The 24,548-nt window shown below is 34.6% G+C and overlaps 1 protein-coding gene across 3 annotated transcripts in view; it reads right to left on the reverse strand.

Moving 5' to 3' along the window:
• Cntn5 (contactin 5) overlaps positions 1 to 24,548 on the reverse strand; it is a 1,085,282-nt gene that overhangs the window by 285,186 nt on the left and 775,548 nt on the right. For all 3 annotated transcript variants that reach the window (XM_063256195.1, XM_063256196.1, XM_063256197.1), the window contains one exon: positions 16,953 to 17,156. In XM_063256195.1, coding sequence (XP_063112265.1) covers positions 16,953 to 17,156 — 204 coding nt within the window. The remainder of the gene's footprint in view (positions 1 to 16,952; positions 17,157 to 24,548) is intronic.

A 24,548-nucleotide genomic window follows, 5' to 3' on the forward strand; every position in this document is an offset into this window, starting at 1 on the left:
TGTTTCTGTCTGATTGCACTGATACAGTCATGAAAAGACTCAGACAAATGCTGCATTTGGGGCTAAAGATTTGCCAAATGAATACTGTCTGAGCTAGAGATTAAGGAGATAGAGCGCAGTGAACATGCAGAGGAAAGTGTGTATAATAAATGACTGGGTAATCAAAACTATAAAGGGAAAGGACTTGAGGATTTTAGTGTGTAATGGACAGTGAAATAGTAGACTAAAAGGATTGTGGAATCTGAAGGGGTTGAAGAATTGCTCAAATATAAAGTACTAAATAGAATTCTTTAGACACAGTAGAGTCTGTAAACAGTGGTTTATTTGAGACTGGGGTTTCGATGAAGATAGAGTGGTGTGGAAAGATGCAGGCCATTACAGAAATGGGTGGCTAAGGTGATGCACAGCACAAGTTTATGGGAAGTAAGGAGGTTTAGCACCTGACATTGGATGGATCATTAATGGCAATACAGATATACAGAGTCGCTGACAGAATATCTTCTCTAACTAAGGAAAAGTAAACTTAGGAGGATGAGAGACTTTTTGCAGTGTATGCAAAAACTAGAATGCAGCTGCTAATGTCTAAATTTCTGAGGTTTTTGCTCAAAGCCTTTTCAATATTTTGGCCCCATGATCTTTTCAACTTTACTCCTCCCATTCACAGACTCAGTGCTGAGTTGTGCGTTCTTCTAACACAGATGCTTGCTATTTTCCAAATCTGTGTTACCCTTAACCACTTACAAGCCTTCACATATGCTCCTGCTTCTCTAAACATACCTTAATATGTTCTCATGCATACTAAAATACAATTACAGTCAAGCTTCACTTTGAATTTTTATTTCATAAAAAAGTGCACATTGCATACACACACTCCACGTTCTGTTAAAAACTCAAACTCTAATTTCCCCAATGAGAAATGTGAGTCCCCACTGTAGGATAGCAATGGTGTTTTATTTTTTATGATACAAATAATATTCTGACTGTATTGCTGTTACATATGGCCAGCTACTCAAATTATCTTAGTGATGAAAACCATTATCATCAAGTCTGAATAGTTCTAGCCCATTATTGCTCCTACTTTAGCCCTTCTTTTCTTTCTAATGTCTTCATTGTTTAGCCTTTCAACTCCCCAGGTCATTATAAGCAAACTCTTCTCTTTGCATAACTTTCTCTATATTCTACCCTCATGTCAAAAATAAATTCAGCTTTCTATATCATATTCTTTTGGCTTTCTTTTGTTAAAAAATAGGCTTTGGCATACTTCAACCCATATCTTCCCCTAAGAGTTCTTTCAAGGCTCTCTATTAAAACTTCTATTTGTTCATCTCTCTTTTTTTCTACTTTCAGGCTTATTTTGCTGGAAGTAAGCGAGTAAGAAAGAAGTGCAAATAACAAAAGCAACAATTGAAGTTTTATGGTAATGCCTTGCCTAAAGAACTCTATTTACCTAATAATATCTTCAAAAAACATCTGACCCTCCTAGCATTGAACTTAAAGTCCTCTGTTTTCTGGATATTACCCCTTTTGTTAGTCTCATACTATTAGGTGATATTTCTCAAAAATCTTACACTAGTCATGTGCTATTTTTTCTCTCTAAACCAGCCTTTGCCTTTTATAGTCATATACTTTTCACTTTGCTAGAAATTATTTTAACATTTTTAGTTAGTAAGTTGCTATTGAGCTTTTGAAATCATAATCAAATTTTGACTCCTCATGTTTAAGAGAACTGATTTAATTCTATTATTTTTTTCACAGTGGAAAGATCAACCATGATTTTAGGGCCTATCCTTGCATTTTAATGATGATTTTATCTCCTTCATTGCATTGTAGTTTCAGGGAAGAACATAAGTCTGTTCTTTGCACCTGCAATTCCTGAACATGGATTAAGTTCTGTCTGGTTAAATGCCTCTTTGTGGATCCTATCGAAGTTCAGAGTTCACACATTTCTCCCACTGACATTTTCATTTCATTTTCCTATTAAAATGCTGATTATCTTGAATTTGTTCTGATAAGTATTTTCATTATGGTTGTTAGAAGATTCAGAGTGTTTCAAGAGCAAACCAGTGAATTGGTAATCTTTTTTTCCTGGATATTTATTATTCATAGAGCACACGTTTTCTTTCCATGCATATAAATCCAATTAACATCTCCACTGTCTTTGCATTGATTGCTGGCATACTTGGCTTTTTGGTACTGTTGTCATCTTCTAATTGATTTTATATTGTCAGTCTTGGTCAATCTTTAAAAAGAGCATTTTCATAATTTTTATTCTTTTCCTTAAAAAAATCAGAGATCTCCAATTACCTTATTGATAAAATTAAAACTCTTTACTTTGGCATTTGAGGTCCTAAAAAATATTAAAAGCTCACTTTCAACCTTAGTTTTTATTTGACCATATTAAGCCAATCTCTTTCCTAAATGATATTTATATGTTTATTTGTTATACTAAAGTTTTTAATTTACGTATATACTCAGATATTCTTTACTAAGAAGGCTACAGCAACTGAATGTCTTTTCCGGTAGATTTTTTTTGGTGGTTCTGATGAATGAACCTTACACATGCTAAGAAAACATTGCACTATTGAGCTACGTCTTCAGCCTTTTCTTATTTAACCACTTATTTTGAGATAGGGTCTCACTAAGTTTTCCAGAATGGCCTCAGACTTGCTCCTGTCTCACTCAGCTTTCCTACTAGTGGAGCATCTTGGTTACAAGGCAAAGACATAATAGTATAAAGGCATGGAAGAGCAAAGCTTTTTCATTGCAGCAGGAAGCACAAAAACACACACTGGATACAGATGTATACCAGGAGGCTAGGTGTCCTCCTGTAAAATACTTTTTATGATTACAGGAGCCCAGGGTGATGGCCCATTCCTATATATTCCTATAGCATTTACAATTTGTACTTTTCATTTCAAATTAGTCATGTTTTACTTAACGTTTTGTGATTTCACATCATTTCCATAATGAGATAATGTGTTAATGATTAAGGCCATGTCACATACCTAACTTTGGTTTCATGGGCCCTGGTCATAAATTCTGTTCATAGATACTCTTTGTCCAATGCACCTCAAGTGATAAGAGCTAGTTATTAATAATCAATAGACTTTAACAAGGTGATTAATTCACAAATACAATGTAGAAATTATTATTACCTGAGACTTGGAAGATATCATTAAGTACTCATAGGACCTTGCAGATTTTATAAGGGTTTGCAGAGACTTTCTAATTTCATAGCTTGATTCTACATTGATAGGATTCATGTACAGTTAAAAATATTTAAAAATACATTATTCACTAATATATTATATTTCTGTTTATTTTTCAGTCATTAAGGATGATTACCATAGGTTTTAACACTCATGGGAGACAGATTCTGTCTTAGGCCTATTGATATTGAGTAAATGACAGTGTATGTGAGCTTTGATAAGTTCTTTCTCTTGTGAAGAATCTATCATATCAGGCAATATGTAGCAATGGAACATTATCAATTTTCATATTATCCTTCTTTGTTTAATATATTATGCAGTTTTAAGCCAAAATAAGAAGAAAATGAAATATAATTATCAAATGTTACTATTAATATTAAAACAATAACACCTAGGAATTTATAGTTAATATTCTTTTAAAAACGTATATTTACTTTAGAAAAGAAGGAGTTAGCAAAGAATTTACAGTGGAAAGGGGAATCCTTATTCATGTTGTTCTGCTTCTGTTGGGTGTACAAAATGTTTTCAGAAGAGTATCAAAAGCAGGACTGTATCCAAAGTCAGCGTCTACTGTAAATGCATCGTACTAAATTTTTAACTCTGAAAGTCTGGAAATCAGTTTGCCTTCTTAAATTATACATTGCCCTCTCTCAGCTTGACAAATCTGTTGGTTTCATGAGCTTAAATGGGCTTAGTAAAGTCAAGAATTAAGACAATAAGCAATTTATTGACAAATTCAAATAATCTAAAATGTCTTGTTTCTTCTAGTTGAATTACAGTTTTTTAAGATGTAGTTTGTAATTGAACTTCAAATAATTTGTGTGTGATTCCATCTAGGTCCTTCTTGTTTTTAAGTCATATTTCTGTAAAATTTCTAAAGTTGTAGAGATAGATTAAATTCCAAATAACAATAAGACATTTCAGATCATGTGCTAATCATGGTCACATGAGGAATGACAGATAATAATGAATGCTCAGTTCTTATTTGACTTTTTTGATATGTGTATCCTTGTAAGACCTTCAGATAACAGCTCTAATCCTCTTAATCTTTGACTTTTCTGAACATTATCCTCATTTTATCTCTGAGAAAATTGATGCAGAAGATTTAAATATTTGTCTAAACTCACATGGTTATTAAACACTGGAATGAAGATTTGAATCTAGAAGTCTTCATTTGGAGTCCATACTATTTTTCACAATTCTAAATAATGATGAATTCGATTTTACGTTCATCAGTAAATCAGTGTTGGAGCAAGAGGCATTTTTCTACATAATACCTTAGGGGTTTAAATTGCTATTGAACCCACAAAAACATTACTTAATTCACAACAGAGTGATCTATAGTACAGCCTTGCTGTTTTAAGTTCTATACCATAGAAGCAATGACATTATGCTTAAGAATACAAAGCAAGTTACCTATCTTCCCTATGTAAGCATCTTTCACAGACAAATGTGTGAATGATAAAATGTTTAGGGGGCATGTTCTATTTCTCTCTATTTACTTTTCTTCCCTAGTAATCTGCTAATGGAATGCAATTCAGAATCTGACAATTGATACACTCTTTTTCTTCTTCAAAATATACTCAGATGTGAATTTTTCTGGGCACATAGTTGAGGTGGCTTCGTGAAATGAGGTTCCTCTCCTCTGTGCACCCCAAATTTTGAGGCCTGTTTATTTTACCTTTTACATCCTGTACTGGCTTCTAAACGGGCCATCATCTTTTCTATATTCCCTATTATACCATGATCTCTTCGAGGGCATGAGGATATGTCACTCTTGACTCCTCATGATCGAAAAGAAAAAAATGCTCCTTTGTTTACAGTGCTAATGATTCTAATTTTCACCTCAATTTCAACAGCAGGCAATATCTCTGTTTTATGAATTAAGGGATCAAGAGTCAGAGGGAGGTGGCCACCTTATATAAATAAGCGGAACAGGGATTACAACCTAATGAAGTCTTCTTTAAAAGGCCTTTACCTGACCTTATGATACACACAATGTATACATTTTTACAATTATGCTAGTCTGCCTTCTGTGATCATTACAGCATTCTTCTACCTCTCTTCCTATATCAATACAAATTCTTTTCTCTCCGAGAATGCTTCAGTAAGAGTTAAAAGCCAACACACATGAAGATGAAAAATTGCTGATTTCTGGTTCTCTCTGTGGAACTTTATTTGTGAACAGAAAGCTCATTCACTTAAAATGGCCATTTTCCTTGATGAAGTTTAGCCTAAGTGTGAGCTGTGGGAAGGAGGGATTTTAAACACTGGTTCTGCTGCATTTTGGACAATCTTGCCTGCGGGTCCATTTCTGAGTTTAAAGCCTCTACATTACTCTGTCCTTTTCTTCCCTACTTGTTTCCTTTCTTTACCTCTGAATTTCAGATTCTCTAAACGTTTCTTAAGCATGTGTCTTTCATTTAAACAAAAGCAAAATCAAAAGGCCTGAGGCAGTGGCTGACTTGTGGTAGGGAAGCTATTTATGTATATGAATCATTTACAAGTGGCCCATCTGTAAGATTTGTACTACATGTATTTGATCACTACGATGTTAGGATGACAGAATAAAAAAAAAAAAACTTTTCTTTACGTTGACAATCATTTATTAGCCCAGTAAGTGATAAAATATTCCTTAAGATTCCAGATTCATCGTAGTCTTTATTTTCTTTTACAGCTAATTTTTTTTACCAGTCTGACATTTTAAAATAAAACCTACATTTAAAAAAAGCATAACATTAAGTAGACCTTACTAATTATTAAGAAAATTAGACTCTATTCTCTTGACAGATACTCTGACAGATAATTAACACACTGCATAGCAGACAAATTCACATTCTCTCAGAATGAATTCTGTCATTCCCTAAGATCAGCATAACCCCAATTTCACTTATGTGGGTTACTCTTCAGACTTTAATTTCACAAAATTTATACATGTTCCTTCACTTGCTAAATTTAGAACAGTCTTTGTAACATTTACTGAGAAGAACAAATATTGATTCCTTCCGTGAGAATCATCTCTAACTTCAACTTTTAAATTGGATTTCAGCTAACAATGAAGAAATTAATATAGAGCCCCAAGTGGCACTGATATTATGAGGAAGGCAGGACAGTAGTCACAAAAACAGTATCTCTGAGTCACACGTCCTGTTCCATATCAGCCACCAACCACGTCCTTGAGGGTCCCTGAATTGGTGAGAAGAGAGCAGTAAAATGTTACTCTTTGGAGTCAAACAGGTATGTGTAAACGAACATGCTGTCTAAGTAAATCCCAGGTATATAATTATAAAAAAAAATAATCTCAAAATGCTGCTTTGCTGTGATGACTGAATGACAGAATGCATGAGAAGCTTTCAGCCCCGTGGCTGGGGCACAGGAGGAAACCAGGAATTACTGCCTTCACTTACACAGCTGCTCCAGCTACACAGTGCCAGAAGACAAGCACTATAAAAGAGTAAGATAAATCACTGTCATTTAAAATATTTTGAATAATGGCAAGATTATGTTGGTATAAATTAATTACCGATCAGTATGTCTCCTTGGAAAAGCATGACACTCTTTTGAATGTATGAGGTTTACTATTTTTTAAAAAAAATTCAGCCTTCTTATTTTGTGATAAATTCTTAAAATAATTCATTGGGATGAACTCTAGTAGAAACATTTTTAAATACTGCAGAGTTCTTTCCAGAAGAAATAGTTTTAGAAATGGTGATTTTTAATCCCCAAAATACAAACAGTCACAAAGTAATGAATTCACTATCCTTGCAGGTTAACAAAATCTTGAAAAATCCAACATTCAAGTTACTAAATTTTAGACAAATGAATTGCATAAACTGTGAATTAGTTCAGAAGGGAAAATAGAAGCAAATAATTTAAAATTATTCATACAGTCTTAAGGTTATTTTTAAATATCTTACTGGATGTTGAGAGAAAAACCAGTTAAACCAATTTAAAAAGGGTAGTGTAATACAAGGAAAATTGACAGCCATAGGAAAACCGGCAACTTATAAATCATAGGAAGTCTGACTAACGTGTAACTAACAACTCTCACCTGGGGCAGCTCAATTAGGAGGATAAACCAATTCAAAAACCAATAACTCTCTTATAAAAACGCCCTGAAACTATGAATTACATTTCAAAACGTTTCAAATGCAGCTGCCAACTTCATGCATGCTGTGACAGTTTGACGAACACTGTGAAGTCACACTTACTTACTGAGATAAAATATCAGATGCCCTCTAACATAACCGAACATAATTATTCCCAATGGTTCTTGTCAAAAAATACCTCTGTCCTCCAAATGAAACTGACAGCTAAGGAAAAGCCTAGGAATCTGTATTTTTAGCAAGTTTCTGCAACATGATTCTATTTTATGGCCTATAAAATTTTGCCTGGAAGCCCTGTGTGTTATAAACTTTAAAAATATGAAGAATCATATGGTAGTTAAAAATGGCTAGTATTGAAGAGTCCAGTGGTTCTCAGTTGTACTAAACTATGAAAAATACGTGGGGAGATTTACTGTTGAATTCCAGATTCTTGGGATTTTCAGGATGAGGATGACTTATGTGCACATTTGAAGTGTTTCTTATTTCCTATCCTCTTTCAATTATGTCTCTAAAGTTATACACCAACAAGACCATCCCCACTGATGAGTCCAATTGCTGCATTTAAGATGTAGGTTTCCCTTAGTACTCCCAGGGAAGGGGAGGGATAGGGCTTTATTCTTTGGAAATTCCCAGCAGGCCTCTGCCTCTAGGTGCTGATAAGCTCTTTTTAAAGACTCTGCACAGTCTTCTGGCTGAACGAGGATGGAGGGCCTGATGACTCACTGCATCTAGAGAGAGATCTGGGAGACTGTTGGGATTTAGCACTTGTGGCAGGGCAGCTGTTGGCCCCTGGGAAAGGAAGAAGTCATACTCCTTGTATCTCCACAGAAGAGTACTTCTAAATCACTTGCACAACTTACCATCTTCTACAGTGAAAGACAATGGTGTATCATACAACCTCACAAACTGAGTTGATTTGAAGTGTGACCCTATATTTAATTTATTAATAGCATAGAATTTTTGGAGCACACTGGTTAAAGGGTAATGTTACTGAATACTGTTTTACTAGATATAATATATTTAAACTTCCATAACTTTTGATAAGTTTTTGTGGTGGTTAGGCATCACTGTATAACTTAACAACCTTATGAACAACCTAGTGGATTTTAAACACAGTCCAGGCTGTGGCTGGGTAAGTCATAGAAGTATGACCTTCACTACTCAGTGTAGTGCCTAGCTTCTACCTATCTGGCACCGTTCCTCTGCTCTGCTTCCCAGCCATTATGAAGTGCACAGGTTTGCTCTGCCACAGTCTCCCACTATATTTCTTTCTTGGAGCCTGCCTTGAAGGACTGTATTTCCTGAATCCATGAGCCAAATTAAACTTCACTTTCTTTACATTGTAGACATCCAGTTTTATATCTGAGAAAACTAATACAGTTTTACTATTAAATGTTGTTTTAAATCAAACAAATGGAGAAGTCAAGTAGAGGAATAAGGCTTTGTTACAGTTAATGAAACATTTTAAATATAGGAAGCTACATGTTGGCAAAATGAAACTGCCCTCAAGTATTGAGATGGGGCTGGAAGCTGCAGATTATTTTGCGAAGTGTCTTCATATGTGAAGATTTAATGAAGTCTCAGGTGATGCCGAGCTCCTGAGTAGCGAGTAAAAAACATCAAGCAGGTATATAGAACTTGCATGAAGACACCATAAATATATGTGGTGGTATTCTCAAAGTGGCAAATGAAGTTTAATATGGACAAATATAAGGAAATTCTTTTAGAATAAAATCTAATGTGCTTATGTGTTAAATTTAATTCCTGCTAATTATAATTAAATATCTGTGTGATCCTAGGAAATTCTTCACATGCCTGCAGACAGAACTAGGAGTTTACAGAGCATCTCAGAAAGAACAAAAGGAATAGAGTCAGAAAATTCTGGAGCTTTTAGATTGGAGAATGACTGAAGTAAGTGATAAACGATAAAGTTCCTTTCCAAACTACTGGAAACCCAACCCTGGCTAAAAAATCTCACTTCTAGATAAAAGTTGGAATTTTTTACTAAACATTAACCATAAAAAGTACAGTAATATAGTCCAGAATAATAGCTCAATTTAAGAAATGCTTGGTAGTTATATCATAAATAACCTGTAAACAGTTAACATTGCCTAGAATTTACTAGTAAACACTTCTAAGTTTTGCATGCACTCATGAACTTAAAATATTCTCTAAGAAAAATACCAATATTATTCTAGGTTTATATAAATAAACTGTGATGTACACAGGCTAGGTATCTTCTTCAAGATAAAGTTCATGGTACATCGAATATAAATCTGTGCATGCACCTTAAACCAGATAAACAAAAGTAATTTTAATTTCAGTCTCAGTAATTCTGCCATTTTTGTGAACTAGCTTTCTCTGAGCTTTCGTGATTGGCAGGCAAGGTGAGGGTACCCAGTGAGCTTCTTGGTATTGCAGGTTTGACCTCTCTCCTGTGTTACATTCATGAGTGTTGCAATGCTTTTAGTGAGTGTTTTGATAAGAATACTTTCATCTTTAGACACCAGAGACAAGAGAAGTTGAAAGCCAGTGATTTGGGTTAAAAGGAAGTGTTTTAAGTACCAGTGAGAGAAGTGACAAGGACAATAATAATATTGCAGATGCAGAACTCACAGGAGTTGAAAAACCTAATACAAACGTGATCATCAGGTTTGGAGGATCCTAAAATATGCAGAGAACAGTGCATAGATGGAATGACTGATTTAGGGTGTAGATTTAGAAAAATAGAAAACATACAAGGAACTTTGTTAAGCATGCTGCCTGGAAAGTCAGGAAATATATTTTCTACTTTTAACATGAATTGTAAAGAGGTTAGGGAAGCCTGAGAAAAAGCTGATATTGTTGATGAGTAGCTACTCGATTAATTTTTCAGTGGTGTGGTGAGGCTCTCTGACAGGAAATTTTTAAGTGGAAAAAAAAAAGATGTACTGGGCCTGGGGATTTAGCTCAGCGGCATAAGCGCCTGCCTTGTAAGCAGGCAGCCGTGAGTTCAATCCCTGGTACCGATAAAAAAAAAAAAAAAAAAACCAAGATGTTGCGGCACAAGTGAAGTCTCTCAAAAAGTCTGAAAAATGAAAAGGGACTCAGATCAACACTGCTGCAAATAAAAACCCGAAGTTTACATTTCTTTTTGATGGTAACAATGTTTTTGTTAATACAGTGTCAATTTTTGAGTTAACATTCTATCAGAATTTATTTCCTAAATTATAATGATAAGATATTTATGTGAAAAGTCACCAAAAGGGTAAGTTACATATTTAGAAAAGTTATATTAAATATTTATTAAATAATTCTTCAAAGTTTCTATAACATTGAAAGTTAATACAATTGTGTACATTATTTTTCAAGATAAAAATTTTTATCTCCATAGTTAAGTTTTCAATTTATTTTTATATGTCTACTGAAAGCAAAAGTTTAATTTGATGGAATGACTTATTGTCAAGAATAACTGCAAAAATGAAATTATCATACAAAAACCATGATGTTTTCATTTGTTTCATATCTAGATTTTAGAAGTTTCACAAAGATATTAACAAAGTAAAGATTAATAAAAGACAAATACTTTTTATATTCTATTAGTTTGATATAAAACTTTAATATGCTAAGCTTCCCAATATATGTACCCATAAAGGACTGTTCTTATCACAGTATTTCAATTCCTATGGATCTACCTTTAAATTAAAAAATTGTTAAAAAGATTGAAAGAAGAAAAAGTCTAGTGGGTTTAGGGTAGGATATTTGCCATGCTAGGAACAGCACTTAGAAGAGAAAATGAAACACTGAGGCTCACCAGCGTTATTACAATTCCCATATTACTTGGAGCTGTACAGATGGATCAGGAAATGAGAGTGTTCTGGGTGTCCCACTGTTGGTGCCTGTGAAATCTCAGGGATCAGTGATGGAAAGATGCGATGCATGACCCATTTTGTCTATGTCAGAGCAGAGGATTCCCTGGGCCTGCATTGGGTAACCACACTTGTGATCAGGCCCTATTTTAGGAAGGTTATAGAGGAGAATTCGTTTCTTATCATTTTCCAGCTTTGAAAGCTTATTTCTTTCCATGTTGTCATTCATGGTTTCTTTCCTCATTTTATAAGTACATTACTCTAATCTCTGCTTCTGTCATTTGTTGTCTGATTATCTTTTCATCCAGAGTCAAATTTCATTTTGTTCCCACTTGGCAACACTTGTGACTATATTTGGGGCTGACTCAGATGCTTTAGGTAATATCTTAATGTCAAGATCCTGAACTGAATCACAGTTGTAAACTTCATGAAGCATATGAGCCAATATAAACGGTTGTTAGGAATTAAAATTTGCACTTCTTGAGAGCAATAATTCAGCCTAATACAGTGTCCAAAGATGTAGTTTTAATAATTTTTTATTACTTTTAGATTTGAAATACATAAGTAAATTAATGTTGATTCATGGATTATATAATTATTAGGTAATTCTTTGTATAATTTGTTTTTGATACAGTTCTTATCTTAAATATATATATATATATATATATATATATATGCCAAATGTAAGTTTTCAACCTATGCCTTTACCTGTAGTGCGTTAGTAGTAAAATCAAGTCACCAGAATTTCCAACATGAAACAATAGCTCATGTATATTTGCACTCTATTTTTTCCCTGATAAATTTTCTGATATTAGTCTGTCTTTCTGCAACGATTCTGGACTAGAGTTCAGTATTATTCTCTCTTTGCTGTACCCTATTCCAGAGTTTAAAAGGGCCTAAGGTGTGTTTCTTTTTATTTTGTTTGCAGTGTATCCTCTCTCTACCACTGCAGACCCAACATGGCCCCAGGGACAATAAGGCCTTAGGCCAATCTTGAAAGGGAAAAACCCATTTGAACTGGGAGAAGACTGAGGAGTCTAACTCTGAATACAATGAATTTGGGTAGGTATATACAACTTTGCTGTATTTTCCCAGAGAAATGAACTCATGGTCATAACACAGTAATCCTCCTTTTCCCTAGAAATATACATCCTAGTTTTATGAAATTAATATAATAGCTCCAACTTCTTATCTAATAGTTGCCTATACATTTTCTGAACTCGTAAAGTTTTTAAAACAGCACCTCAAATGCAGTTAACATGTTGATTAAATAAAAATAAGTTTAAAAATGTCTTCAGGAGTTTTCTAGAAATTTAAATGAGAGGAGAAAATTGAAGCATCAAATGACCTCATGGGACGGATACAGTGAGACCCTGCCCTTGGCCCTCTAGGAGGTGTTGTGGGGGCAGATGGAAGCTGAGGAATGAAAACTTGGCAGAGAAATGTGTTTAAAGGGGTATTTAATAGAGTCTGCTGTTAAGTGAGGTGCCAGGACATCATTCATTATCTCAGTGAAAATTCATACCATCAGTGAAAATTTGTATTAATCAAAAATTTTTGTAGTTAGATTTCTTTCTTTCTTTCTTTCTTTCTTTCTTTCTTTCTTTCTTTCTTTCTTTCTTTCTTTCTTTCTTTCTTTTTAGTTCAGTGACAGGTTGAGGTGCCAGGACATCATTCATTATCTCAGTGAAAATTCATACCATCAGTGAAAATTTGTATTAATCAAAAATTTTTGTAGTTAGATTTCTTTCTTTCTTTCTTTCTTTCTTTCTTTCTTTCTTTCTTTCTTTCTTTCTTTCTTTTTAGTTCAGTGACAGGTGAAAAAAGACTCATGACGATACTGAGGGAGGCAGGTGGAACCTAGGATACACAATTACACACAGGATCTGTGTCACTTTGGAGGGTAATATTTTCATTCATGTTAGGGTATAAACTACACAGGACAATTATGTTTGTTTTGGTCCTTCATTATACTTCTGGCCCATAATGAAGTATCTGATTATAGGTGTGCAATACATATCTGTGAACATAATACACTTCAAATGTTTCAGAGTTTTACCACTGCTTTGAAAATAGCATGATCAACCAGGGTTTCATGACACGACCTTTTGTTCCTTCAAATCTTTCTCATCTCCCTACTGCTTTGTCTTTTAGTTATTGTGAACTGCAGTTACATCAGTGGCTTTCTATTTTATACTTGTGTTTGCAAATATGCAAATGCTTTCTCTTTATTTGCCCACAAAGTGATAATTTAAATGTCACCTACTTCAGGAAGCATTGTGCATCATTTGCAAAGGGTAGTTTTATTAGAGGTTACCATTATAGCCACATTTGTCTATATATCATTCTATAGCACTGCAAGTAAAAGTTGTCTTAGTAGTCCATGAGCTCCTCAAAAGCCTTACACATTTATGTACATATGTGTTGCAGGAAGGAAGCAACATATTGTCTGAGTAAAGAGATAATGGTAAAAAATACTAAGTCCTTAATATTAGGGTGTTTGATAAATAGAGCCCCTTTCTATTAGCGATTGTGCTAGGGCTATGAAAACTACAGATTGCCTTTCCATGTTTCAGATACTTTTTGTGTACCAGTCCAGCTAGTTTTGACCAGACTATTACTCTCCACTCCTGCTCTGTCACTAGTCCTATGCAAGTGCAACCAGTTTCAAAAGGTTACAATTTGAGGGCAACCATGCAGAGTGAAGGAGTTCACACTGCACTGCCTGTGACATCACTCTCAGGAAGTGGAGAAGGAAGCCCACTGACACCTCCATCAACATGACCATTCTGAGGCCACTGAGTAAGACCTTAGTCCTGTGCCATCAAGCTTCCCAGTGGGCAACAGTAGCAGGGCCCACTTTTTATTGTTTCATTTGTATCTATCCTAACATTTACTCTTGCTTTCAGGGAATTGAATTAAGAAATACTCTAAGTAGATTTTGTTTCTAGATTTTCTTTAAGGGAACCCAAGCTAAAAGTACACACACTCCACTGAAAAGTTTATTAAGTCAAATTACAGTTGCACTTGACAAGCAAATTTTGACCATCTTTCCTTTATTATTTTTAGAAAAGGCTATGCTTTTTTTTTCAGAGAAGTGTAAAATCACAATTTCTTAAAATGATTTTTATAGCTAACTCTATGGTCACAGCAGATTAAATGTAATTTTTATATTCAAACCCCTGCAGAGGTGTTTGCAAAGTTTGCAGAAACATTTATTATAATGCCTATCTCTGCACTGTGCAATTTCTAAAACCTAGCAGGAATTTCAGCTGACTCCAGTGCAATAAATGGACCCATCCACAATCACATTCTATTTTTATTTTCAGAGGAAGTATCTAATATGTGTTGTCTACTTGGGAAAACATTCAGGAATGTGTCCTTTATACGAGTATATTTCCAATAATAATATAGTTTTATTTTAAAAATTTCATTAGTACATTTATAGTACATAACTACTACATTCACAGTGTGGCATTTGTATATGTATATATCACATCTCAATTATTTTTCAATCCTTTCCTCTAATTTCCCTTCCCCCTTTCTCCATCTAATTATAGTTTTAAAGTGAGAGCAAGTAGTGATACAAAATTTTTGAATTAAAATGATTCCAGTCTACTATGCATTGCTTGTTGTAATTTTAAGAAGTTCAAGTTTTTTTATACATTGTATGCTGTGGTTTTCATAACTACCTGGTAAGTTCAACAATTTTTCATAGCTGTTAACTAAGATAGCAAATAAATATGAAGTCTGAGAAATTTGGATGTTGGTGTGAGTTCCCTGTTGGTTTATCTAGAGTTGATTCCCTTCTGAAGTATGTATGTGGGAGAAGTGATACAAGTTGACAATGAATCTGTGCTTTGATGTTAGGCAAGAGATGGCTCTCAGGCAGAAACACTCAAAAGTCAGAGTAAGAAACTTTTTGATCATCATCTCATCATTCATGTTAAAAGCTTAGTTTCATACTACTGAGATACACTTTTGTCATTTTGTATGAAGAGCTGGAAAAGAAAACCAACATTTCGATCTAACAGTTGCCATTAAATCCCCCTTTGTTCAATTGCATACCTTAGTGCTAAATCTGAGTTCAGGACTCATGGGTTCGAATCTTGCTTATCCATTAAATTTTACTCTAAGTGTTAGTTTTTCCTGTCCCTTGACTTTTAAAACACACACCCTTTTTTATTTGTTTTTTGTTATTGCTATTGTTGGTTTCTGCTAGTGATGCTCCTCACCTCTTTCAGCATTCTCACTGATGATACAGATTTCTTTGTATGTTCAGCAAAGCAAGACAGGCAATATACACATGCATACAGTTCTCCATCTCCAAGGCAGGTCCCTTCCACTTCTTATTGAAATTGGTGTCCTTTGTCTTCCTTGACACTATGCTCTATTATTTTTCTATTATAGGTCTACTTTCTTCTCACTATCTCTCAAAGTATTTTCATTATTTACTCTTCTCATATGATATGGACCCACTTATCCCATCATATCCAAAATTGAATTTCTCAGGCTGACCCACTCTAAAATCTGCACCTCCACCTGTGTTCTCTCTTCTGGTGGAAAGAAACATTACCCGTCTGATGAACCATGTCAGTGTCTTAAAGCTGTCCTTACGTTAGCTGCCTACTTGTCCAGAGCCTTATATCCAATTTACTATCAAATCCTGGTAACTCAATTCCCTTAATATCCCAGTCATGTTTCCTACTCTCAAATACTCCTGTCAGTATTTTTGTCTGTCCTTTATTACTTCTTGGTTCAGTAGCCTCTGATATTCTCATTTTCTACCTATTCATACATGATATTAGTTGTGTGGCCTTTATCTTATTACATTGTCTTTCTAATATTAGGTTTATTGTGTTTAAATTGTATATTCCAATTTCAGATAATTATGTCTATTTATATTAGATACACCAAATAAAGACGCACTTATGCACTGACTTTATAGTGTTTACATTCAAATATACACACTCACACACTAAGGGTTAAGCAAAATTCTTCTGCTATAGCTCAGGCCATACAATCCATCACCATATACTCTGAAAGCAAGGCTGTAAAAGAACTGTGTTGAAGTAGATTATTTTTAAATGTCAAAATCATTCAGGATTCTAAAGTTCACTTCTTAATAATGTCTTCATAGACTTTTTTGTTGCATGACAGTATAAACTGCACATCATATATCAATTGTAATATAGTACTTGACTTCTTTAATGCAATACTTAACTGTAAATCTCTTTAAATACAAATGAGGTGTTTAAATGTAAAGGTGCTTTAGATAGATGACAGTACCTATAATTATAGCATCATCACACATGCAGGAGTTATACTTAAAAGTTACAGTTCCAACCATTCCCATTATTGGGAAAGTACTAATAACAATTATAATTATACCATGAGGTATTAAATGCTGAGCATTCAATTTGAAAGTAGCTAAAATAAAAATGAAATGGAAAGTGAACATATAAAATCTCACAATTCACATACATACTCTGCATAGAGGCACTAAAGAGGAAACAAAAGTACCGTGGAGTCTTTATTGCCATTCTTCTCAGATATTCTCTCCCCTTTTCTGACATTAGAGTAACAATATGGTGAATAGTTCTCATCATCATTCTTCCATAGCAAAAATTTATTCTTAGGCGTGAATAATATGGTGAGTTTCTAAATATTACAAATACCTTTTTTAAATTTTATTTTTACCTAATATAAATATTTGGGAAAACACTAATGCATCTTTGCCTTTCACCTTTGAGATGCCTGAACATTTTATTCTGGGTTGTGCTACTTACCATCATTCCGCAGAGTGAGTGGTGTTGGAGGACTAAGGACCCGAGCATTCGTTACTGTGTTTTTCACCAGACAAATGTAGCTTCCAACATCTGAAGTTTGCACTTTAGAGATATAAAGGTTGCCTGTCTCCTGGGAAATGAACCGCCGGCTGTCTTCCACCACAAAGGAAGGGAATTCATTAAATACCCAGCTGTAGATGATCTCTGAAAATATACAAAATTTAGTTGTTGATAGACATGAACTACTTAACAGACAAGGCTCACACAATAAACCCTTTATTACTAAGCATTAAATGCACTGCAAGGCCATATATATCGATTCCATTATCCATAAAATTTACAATATTCAAGGTATTATTGTACTTAATGACTACAGGAAAATCTCAAATATTTCTTGGGGTGTTTGATCATTCATTCATTCATTCATTCATTCTTCAATTCCAGTGTGTACTTAAAGAGAAGTTCCTAATGGCAAAGTTCAACTTAACAGGAAATTTACCAAAACATATGAAGCAGTGTGGACTAAAGAGATGGCAAAGCATACTTTAAAGAAAGTGGAGGAGAGGGTAACCTAAACAGTCATTTGCTTAAGAGCTTAAGAGCTACCTGGCTATCTATCAAGTACAGGTAGAGGATCATTTTAGGTCAGGCATTGTTCCAAATTAAAGAGAAAAAGTCCATGCCTTTCATTTTAGTGGGTAAAAAGCAAGATCAAATAAAAATATATATATTTAAATATATTTAAAGTGATTGGAAAATGCCAGGAAGGAAACTCTAGCACCTTACAGAACTAGACAAAGCCAGGTCTAAGGAACCAGTGAAATACATTACAGAACGGCTCTCTGGTGGGGCAATATGAAAAAAAAAACAATTATTATATTACAAAAATAGAAACAAAACAAAACATTTCATATTGGTGGGGCAGTATGAAAACAAAACAATTATTATAATACAAAAATAGAAGGAATAACATCATTTAGCCTAGCAAGTGGTTTTCAAAATAATCTCATGAAATATAGAGTCTGCCGAAAGAGGTATACATACTTTAGCTGTTTGCCTTACCAACACAGTCTGGAAGTTAATGGCCATCATTTTGAGCACCTCTTGTAATAGTATAGGCAAAATGTAACTTGTATTGATCTCATAATATCTGAAATTTAGTATTAAAATATTTGTACCAATTTTTATTTTCCTAATATATACATTTTTTGGTGGATCCTGTATATAAATAGCTTATATTTAGAATGCCAATGATAGTGGCACTAATAAGAAAAAGGAGAAAAGTGATTGGTTTTGGTAAAAAATAAATGTGATAGAAAAGTTGACATTGTTGATGTATCGTGAAATATGCAAGGAAGAAGAAAGAAAAAAAATTATGATTTGGGGCCTAAATAACTGAGTCATCAGAAAAATGTATTTAGCAGAATGGGAAAACTACAGAAAGAGAAGCCTTTGGAGATGTGGGTATTTAAACAAATTTAACTTGGACAGATTAAAGTGACACATTATCATAATTCAAATAGTATGATCAAGAAGCAACTGTATATTTGAATATGAACATCAGGTCATTCAATTCTCAACAGTGCTTTGAATTACCTTTGCTATAGTTCATAGAAGAGATTCAGAGATTCTGTTACTCAGGATTACTTGTTCGCAAGATTAGGTATTTCAGATTCAATAGTTCAAAACAGGTTTCTGTTATACAGTAAGAATCAGGAAGACCTTGTTTCACATCTTTTTTCCTCTTCATCTCTCCCTTTTCCTTCTCTTCTCTCTCTCCTTTACCATAGGTTGTCAAAAATAATTTCCTATCTCTGGCCCAGTCTAGTTTCAGACGAGGATCCTGGCATTTACTTAACTATTCTGGTTATTCAGAGGAAGCTTGAAGATTATCTATTCATATAAAATGTCAGTATCACTGATCTCCACATTTTTATATAGATTAACTTTGAATATAATTACTTGACTATTTCATCTTTTGCCTGAGTTAAATTCACAGCCAACACAATGTATTCAGTAAAGACAAATCGTTATTTTTCACAAATCTATGTTTAAGAAGTGTTAACAAAGGCTGGCTCCTAAGGAAAATCAGAAACATCTTCATAACATCATTTAGGAAAGTATGTTCTATGCAACCAACAAATGATTGCTACACATGGCATGCCTCTGTCCAAATGATTCCCCTACACACACACACACACACACACACACACACACACACACACACACGTACACACACACACACGTACACACACACACGTGTACACACACACACGTGTACACACACACACACACACACACTAACATGCCACACTATTTTCCTTACTCAGATCCCTATCACTTGTGCTTGCATTCACTGGGACTTACTGGTAGAGGCATGTTTTTACTTTGCTACTTAGACAGGATTTAAAAAAAAGAAGTATTTAACTCCTTGGGACCAGATTTTCTCATTCTTAAAATGAGAATAACATTTTCTACTTTATAAAATCACAAAATAGTACAGCTAAAAGCACATACTATTCATTATAGGGTATAAAAATAACATTTCTCTATGATTCTACCTCCTAAAATTGTTAGATGAGCAACTCTTTCTATTTGAACCATTAAAACATAAGGCAAACAGTACAGAAGACCTAAAATAAGAAATAGAAGAATAACAAAAATGCAAAAAATACAGAAAATTTCAATGATGAATCAAATGTTTATTCTAAGCAGAACACATTTATTACTGTTAAAGCATACAGAATAGCTCTAATAGGAACCTGAGAATTTTAAAATATAGTCTTAGTCCAAAATATCATATTAAATATATATGAAATATGCAGATACATATAAAATGTCATTGTTTTCAAATATCTAACAATGTTTTCACAAAACTGTGTGTTGATACAGTTAACAGACTTCACTGCACTTAACATCACATTAAAGAATCATCCAAGACATCTACATGACCTTACTAAAAGAAAATAGTTCAGTGTACCCAGACCCTGCTTAGCCAGGCCCTAGTTTCAGTTTCGTTTAACATTCGAATATATATATCTTAATTTTTGTAAGTAAACATTCATTTGTTAATATTTATTTTAGATTCAGCTTTACAACAGTTTTCTTAATCTTTGGTTTATATTGCCTGAAATTTTAGTGAGAAGAAACCAAATAATGGCTATCATTCATTGAAAAATTATTTCTGTTTCACTAATGTTTGTTATGTCAATGTTCTATAAATATTTTATAAGACAAAAGAATACAAAATTGTCTTTTTTCTCAAAATTTATGAGTAAAAAAGTATTTGAGGGTTCTAAATTGCTTATGTTGTTCAAGTAAATTTTCATTTTCACATAGAAAAGCATTTCATAACTCCAAAAAGGATAAAAAGTAAAAATGGTACACAATAGAAAAGCTGATGTCTAAAATTTGGATTAGATTTTCTGGCAGTAGCAAATACAAAAATATGGAACTAGCTAAGTATCCTCTACAATTCATAGTCACAATCTCCTGTAGGGTTTTCTTTGACCTATTAACATTTAGTTATTTTTGTCTTTACATTTTACTTTCATATTAATAAACATATAATTAACTTTAGAATGCCATAGTCATCAATGTATATAAAATTTAGGTGACAGTAAAACACTCATGTTTAGTGCTATAATTTAATATAATATTATTTGGTTTATTATATTGGAAAAATTTGATATTAATTTCATAAAATGCTAAGACTTAAACTACGGATTTCATTCGCTTTGAAGGTTTTTAAAGATAAGCTTAACTAAAGCAATTAAAAATGTTTTAGAATTTTAGGTATAATTCTTCAGTCAATGTCAGCAAACAATGACAACTTTTGAGAAATCCCAGTCTGTCAACAATCTCGAGAATCCTCTTATATTGACTTACCTCACAGGCCCCACTGGGATACATTCATTGGGCATTAATTTTCATCTTAAATGTCTCCACTGCATTTTGGGTACTATGTGGTAATACACAACTGTCCTACAGATCTGTGTGCTGTGGAGGCTTTACTCCTTCTGCTTCACTCAAAGAGTCTTACATCCAGGGCCTGGTTTGGGCAGACATTGCATTTCAACTTCTATTTTCAGGCAGACCCAAACACTTGTCATTTGTGCTGAAGTTACCATTTCTCCTCAAGTTTCTAGATTTTACTATCCCCTTTATGACAAGCAATGCACCTCGCTGTAGGGCTCCCTCTGGATGAACATAAGAAAGTGTTAAGCTGATAAATGTAGCCTGTCTGTTTATGGATTTCAGTGACACGCTTTGGCCCAGAGCGGCTTTCCTCTGAAGCGAACTGTAGAACAACAGCATATAAACAAAGTGTAAACTAATTCAAGACTACATTCTTGTCATAGATTACTGAGTCTCAGTCAATCACAGGCCTGGAGCTTCAGTTGATCACAGGCTAACAGGCTAACAGGCTAACAGGTGCCCATAAAAGCCAAATTTGAACTTCAGCCATTCGGGTGGCTTTGGTATGCCACTGTGCCTTCCTTTCCTCCAGCTATAAATACAGCCTGTATGTAGGTGGCGCTATGGCATCCAGAACCAACTTCAGTTGGGAATGTTGTCCTCTCCTAGAATCTTTTTGCTCAAATAAACTTTGTTAACTTTAACTCATCTCACAGGCACAGCAAGAGAGTGTCTTAGAAATTTCCTCTGTTAGCAATCTCTCCAAAGATACAGCAAAGCAGACAGTTATTCATGTACAATATTACTCTAACCAAGAGCTCAGGCTACTAGATGAGAAACCATTTTTATAACAAAATGAAAAGATGCTCTAGAGCAGGCAAATAGAAGAGTTGTCTGTACCACATTGTCCCCAAATCCAAGCAGGGAAGTATCCACAAAGATGTCTCTGGCTTGAAAGAAGGAGAAGAAATTAAACCTAAATCATAGACTGAAAAACATTTGAAACCCAAACCATCACAGTGTAACCAAATAGCAGGCAGGCAGCCCAGGAACCCTACCATAAGACCAGTACCTGTGTACTGAGTCACTGAAACTATGATAGTGAGGTGGCAGAGAGACTGACTCCAATACCCTTCCCACATCTAACACTGTAGAGCAGATTGTGAAAGCTAGCACGGGCCATTTTTTTAACATTCAAAGCCAGGCCTACCACAGTGAGACACTGGACTGGATAGATACTGAAAGAATCATATGCAAGCCATATTCAAAAATGGAAAAAATAAAATGTCCCTGCAATCAGGCAGTTACTTGTATCCTATGGTGTGGTGGAACAGACTTAAACTTTCACCTGTCTCATTTCTACCTCTAGAGTGACCCAGGTCCATACTAATTACTCTATTTTAGAATGCCCAGGACCTTGCAAGTAAAAGCATCAGTCACAGGTCAGTATAATATCGACCATAGTATACAAGGAAATATCTCCATGCCTGTCTCTCAACTTCAAGCAACACAGTTATTGCCAGGCCAATGCTTAAGAGGGAATTTGAGAACTGCCCTAGTATCAGGCAGAGATCTGCTCTCTAGTGAGAGAGACTCATACTTTGGATTGTGCCTATCAGCTTTGGCACTGCCCTCAGGGAGCCCTTGAGAATGTTCAGGTCAAAACAGCTGTGAGACTCTGGGATAACTCAGCTTAGCATCAGCCTAGGTACCAAAAGGACTATCTCAATCTTGGAAGTTCAGAGTGGAGTAAGGTTTTACTCACCAGAGTTAAATTAGGGTACTAAGTACAAAATTTTGCCCTGGAACTTAATGACAGATAAGTACAATTTAACATTAGACAGATCCCACCAGCCCTTCTGCAGGTCTGCCTGCTAATAGGACCTCTAGATCAACGGTAGTGCTAGGGGAAGATGTGTGATGTGTGGCCCCAGTCAACTTGTACTTGTGACTGGATATGGTGGCCATGGGCCAGGAATCCACATGAGCAAAGGTCAGCCTATGATAGTATGTGCCCTGGCAGAATCGGTGGCTAAAATGTGGCTTAGGACCCTATTACTCATCAATTCATAGTGATTCTTCCTAGAGTCAGGTGGAATTATGCAATGCCTGGCTTCAGGCAGGATGAGGTGTCTGGGTGTACCATGGTCCCAGAGAGGAGAGAATAACTCTTTCCAAGTACTCTCCTAGTTCATTCTAAACAAAAACAAACAAACAAGGAACAAAACAAAGGAACAAAAATACCACAAACAAACTGAATTTAAGATAAATGTAGATCAGCACACAGTGCAGAAAGTGATAACATAATAGCAAACTCTGGGAAACTTGGATCTGTACCAAACACGACACGGTAAACTGAAGGAGCAACTACAATAAGTCCCCAGTTTACAAATGAATATTGTTCTGGGAGAATGTACATATCTCAAATTTGTTCATAATCTGACAAAATGGGTCTTACACAGTACAAGTAAAAGTGTTGGAGTTTGCAATACCAATGTTTGTAAGTCAAGGATTCACTGTATAGTCTCAGAGAAAATAAGCAGTCTGTGTAGAATTTCTAGATTAGGAAAGCTGAAATAAATACCTACTCCCCTACTAGCTAGATGTACATGAAGAAATATTAAATATCTCTATGGAAACCATGCCTTCTCTTCAGAGTCAAATAAGGTGCAGAACCTGATCAGATAGTAGTATGGGGGACTCAGACAGAGATACTGAAAAATCTGCTTTAAAGAAACTTGATGAGCTTAAAGAATAAAAGCAATTTTAGTATTCTAATAAGAAAGAAACAAAGATAGAAGCACTTAACAAAACAGCAGAAATGCTAGAGCTAAACATATATCCTGGGAACTTAAAAACACAATAGAAAGCATCAATAGAAGCAGATGATCAAACAGAAGACTGTTAGGTTCAAACAAGAAATTTTAAAATAGATAGCTGGAGAAGAAAAAGGAAGAATAAAGAGAATGAGAGAGCCTCTGGAAACAATAAATGAGCAAATATTTGAGTTGATGGGGTTCACAAGGAACTTGAGAATGCCAAAGGGTTGAAAGCCAATTGAAAGAAATAACACACAGTTTCCTGAGTCTAGAAAAGTATACCCAATCTAAGCAGAAGAGGTCTGAGGTCATCAGTCAGATTTTACTCAATCAAATCTACCCTGAAGGCACCTTATAAGCCAACTTTAGAAGTGAAAGACAAAGACAAGATTCTGAAAGGAGCAAGAAAAAAGCAATGCTACATAAAAGTTTCCTAATTTCCCTGATAACAGTTTTCAGCGGAAAATTTATAGGTCAGGAGAAAGGGCATGATAGTTTCCTAGTACTGAAGAAAAAAAAACTATCAACAGAGAAAACTGAGACCAACCAAACAATCTTAGAAAATAAAGGAGAAGTAAAGACAGTCCCAGAGAGGCAAAAGCTGGAAAAATGTATCTCTACCAGATCTGTTAAAGAGCAAACTTAAATTTGAAAGAAAGAGACATTATTGTGTTTGAATGAAAGATAGGCAAGAAGTTTAGTCCCTAAAAAAGTACCTAACTGTAGTGCTGTTAGCCTACAGCTCATAATTGATTTCAGTTTGTATACAGGCTAGCTTAGCCTGAAATGCCAGGTGTATGTGTTGACTTTAGTGTATAACTCTTCATTGTTAAGCTGTGGTTTAAAGTTATATTTAACT

This window comes from Cavia porcellus, unplaced genomic scaffold, assembly GCF_034190915.1.
Source record: "Cavia porcellus strain 051 isolate PalLab524CR breed Dunkin Hartley unplaced genomic scaffold, mCavPor4.1 scaffold_9, whole genome shotgun sequence".
Taxonomy (NCBI): Eukaryota; Metazoa; Chordata; class Mammalia; order Rodentia; family Caviidae; genus Cavia; species Cavia porcellus.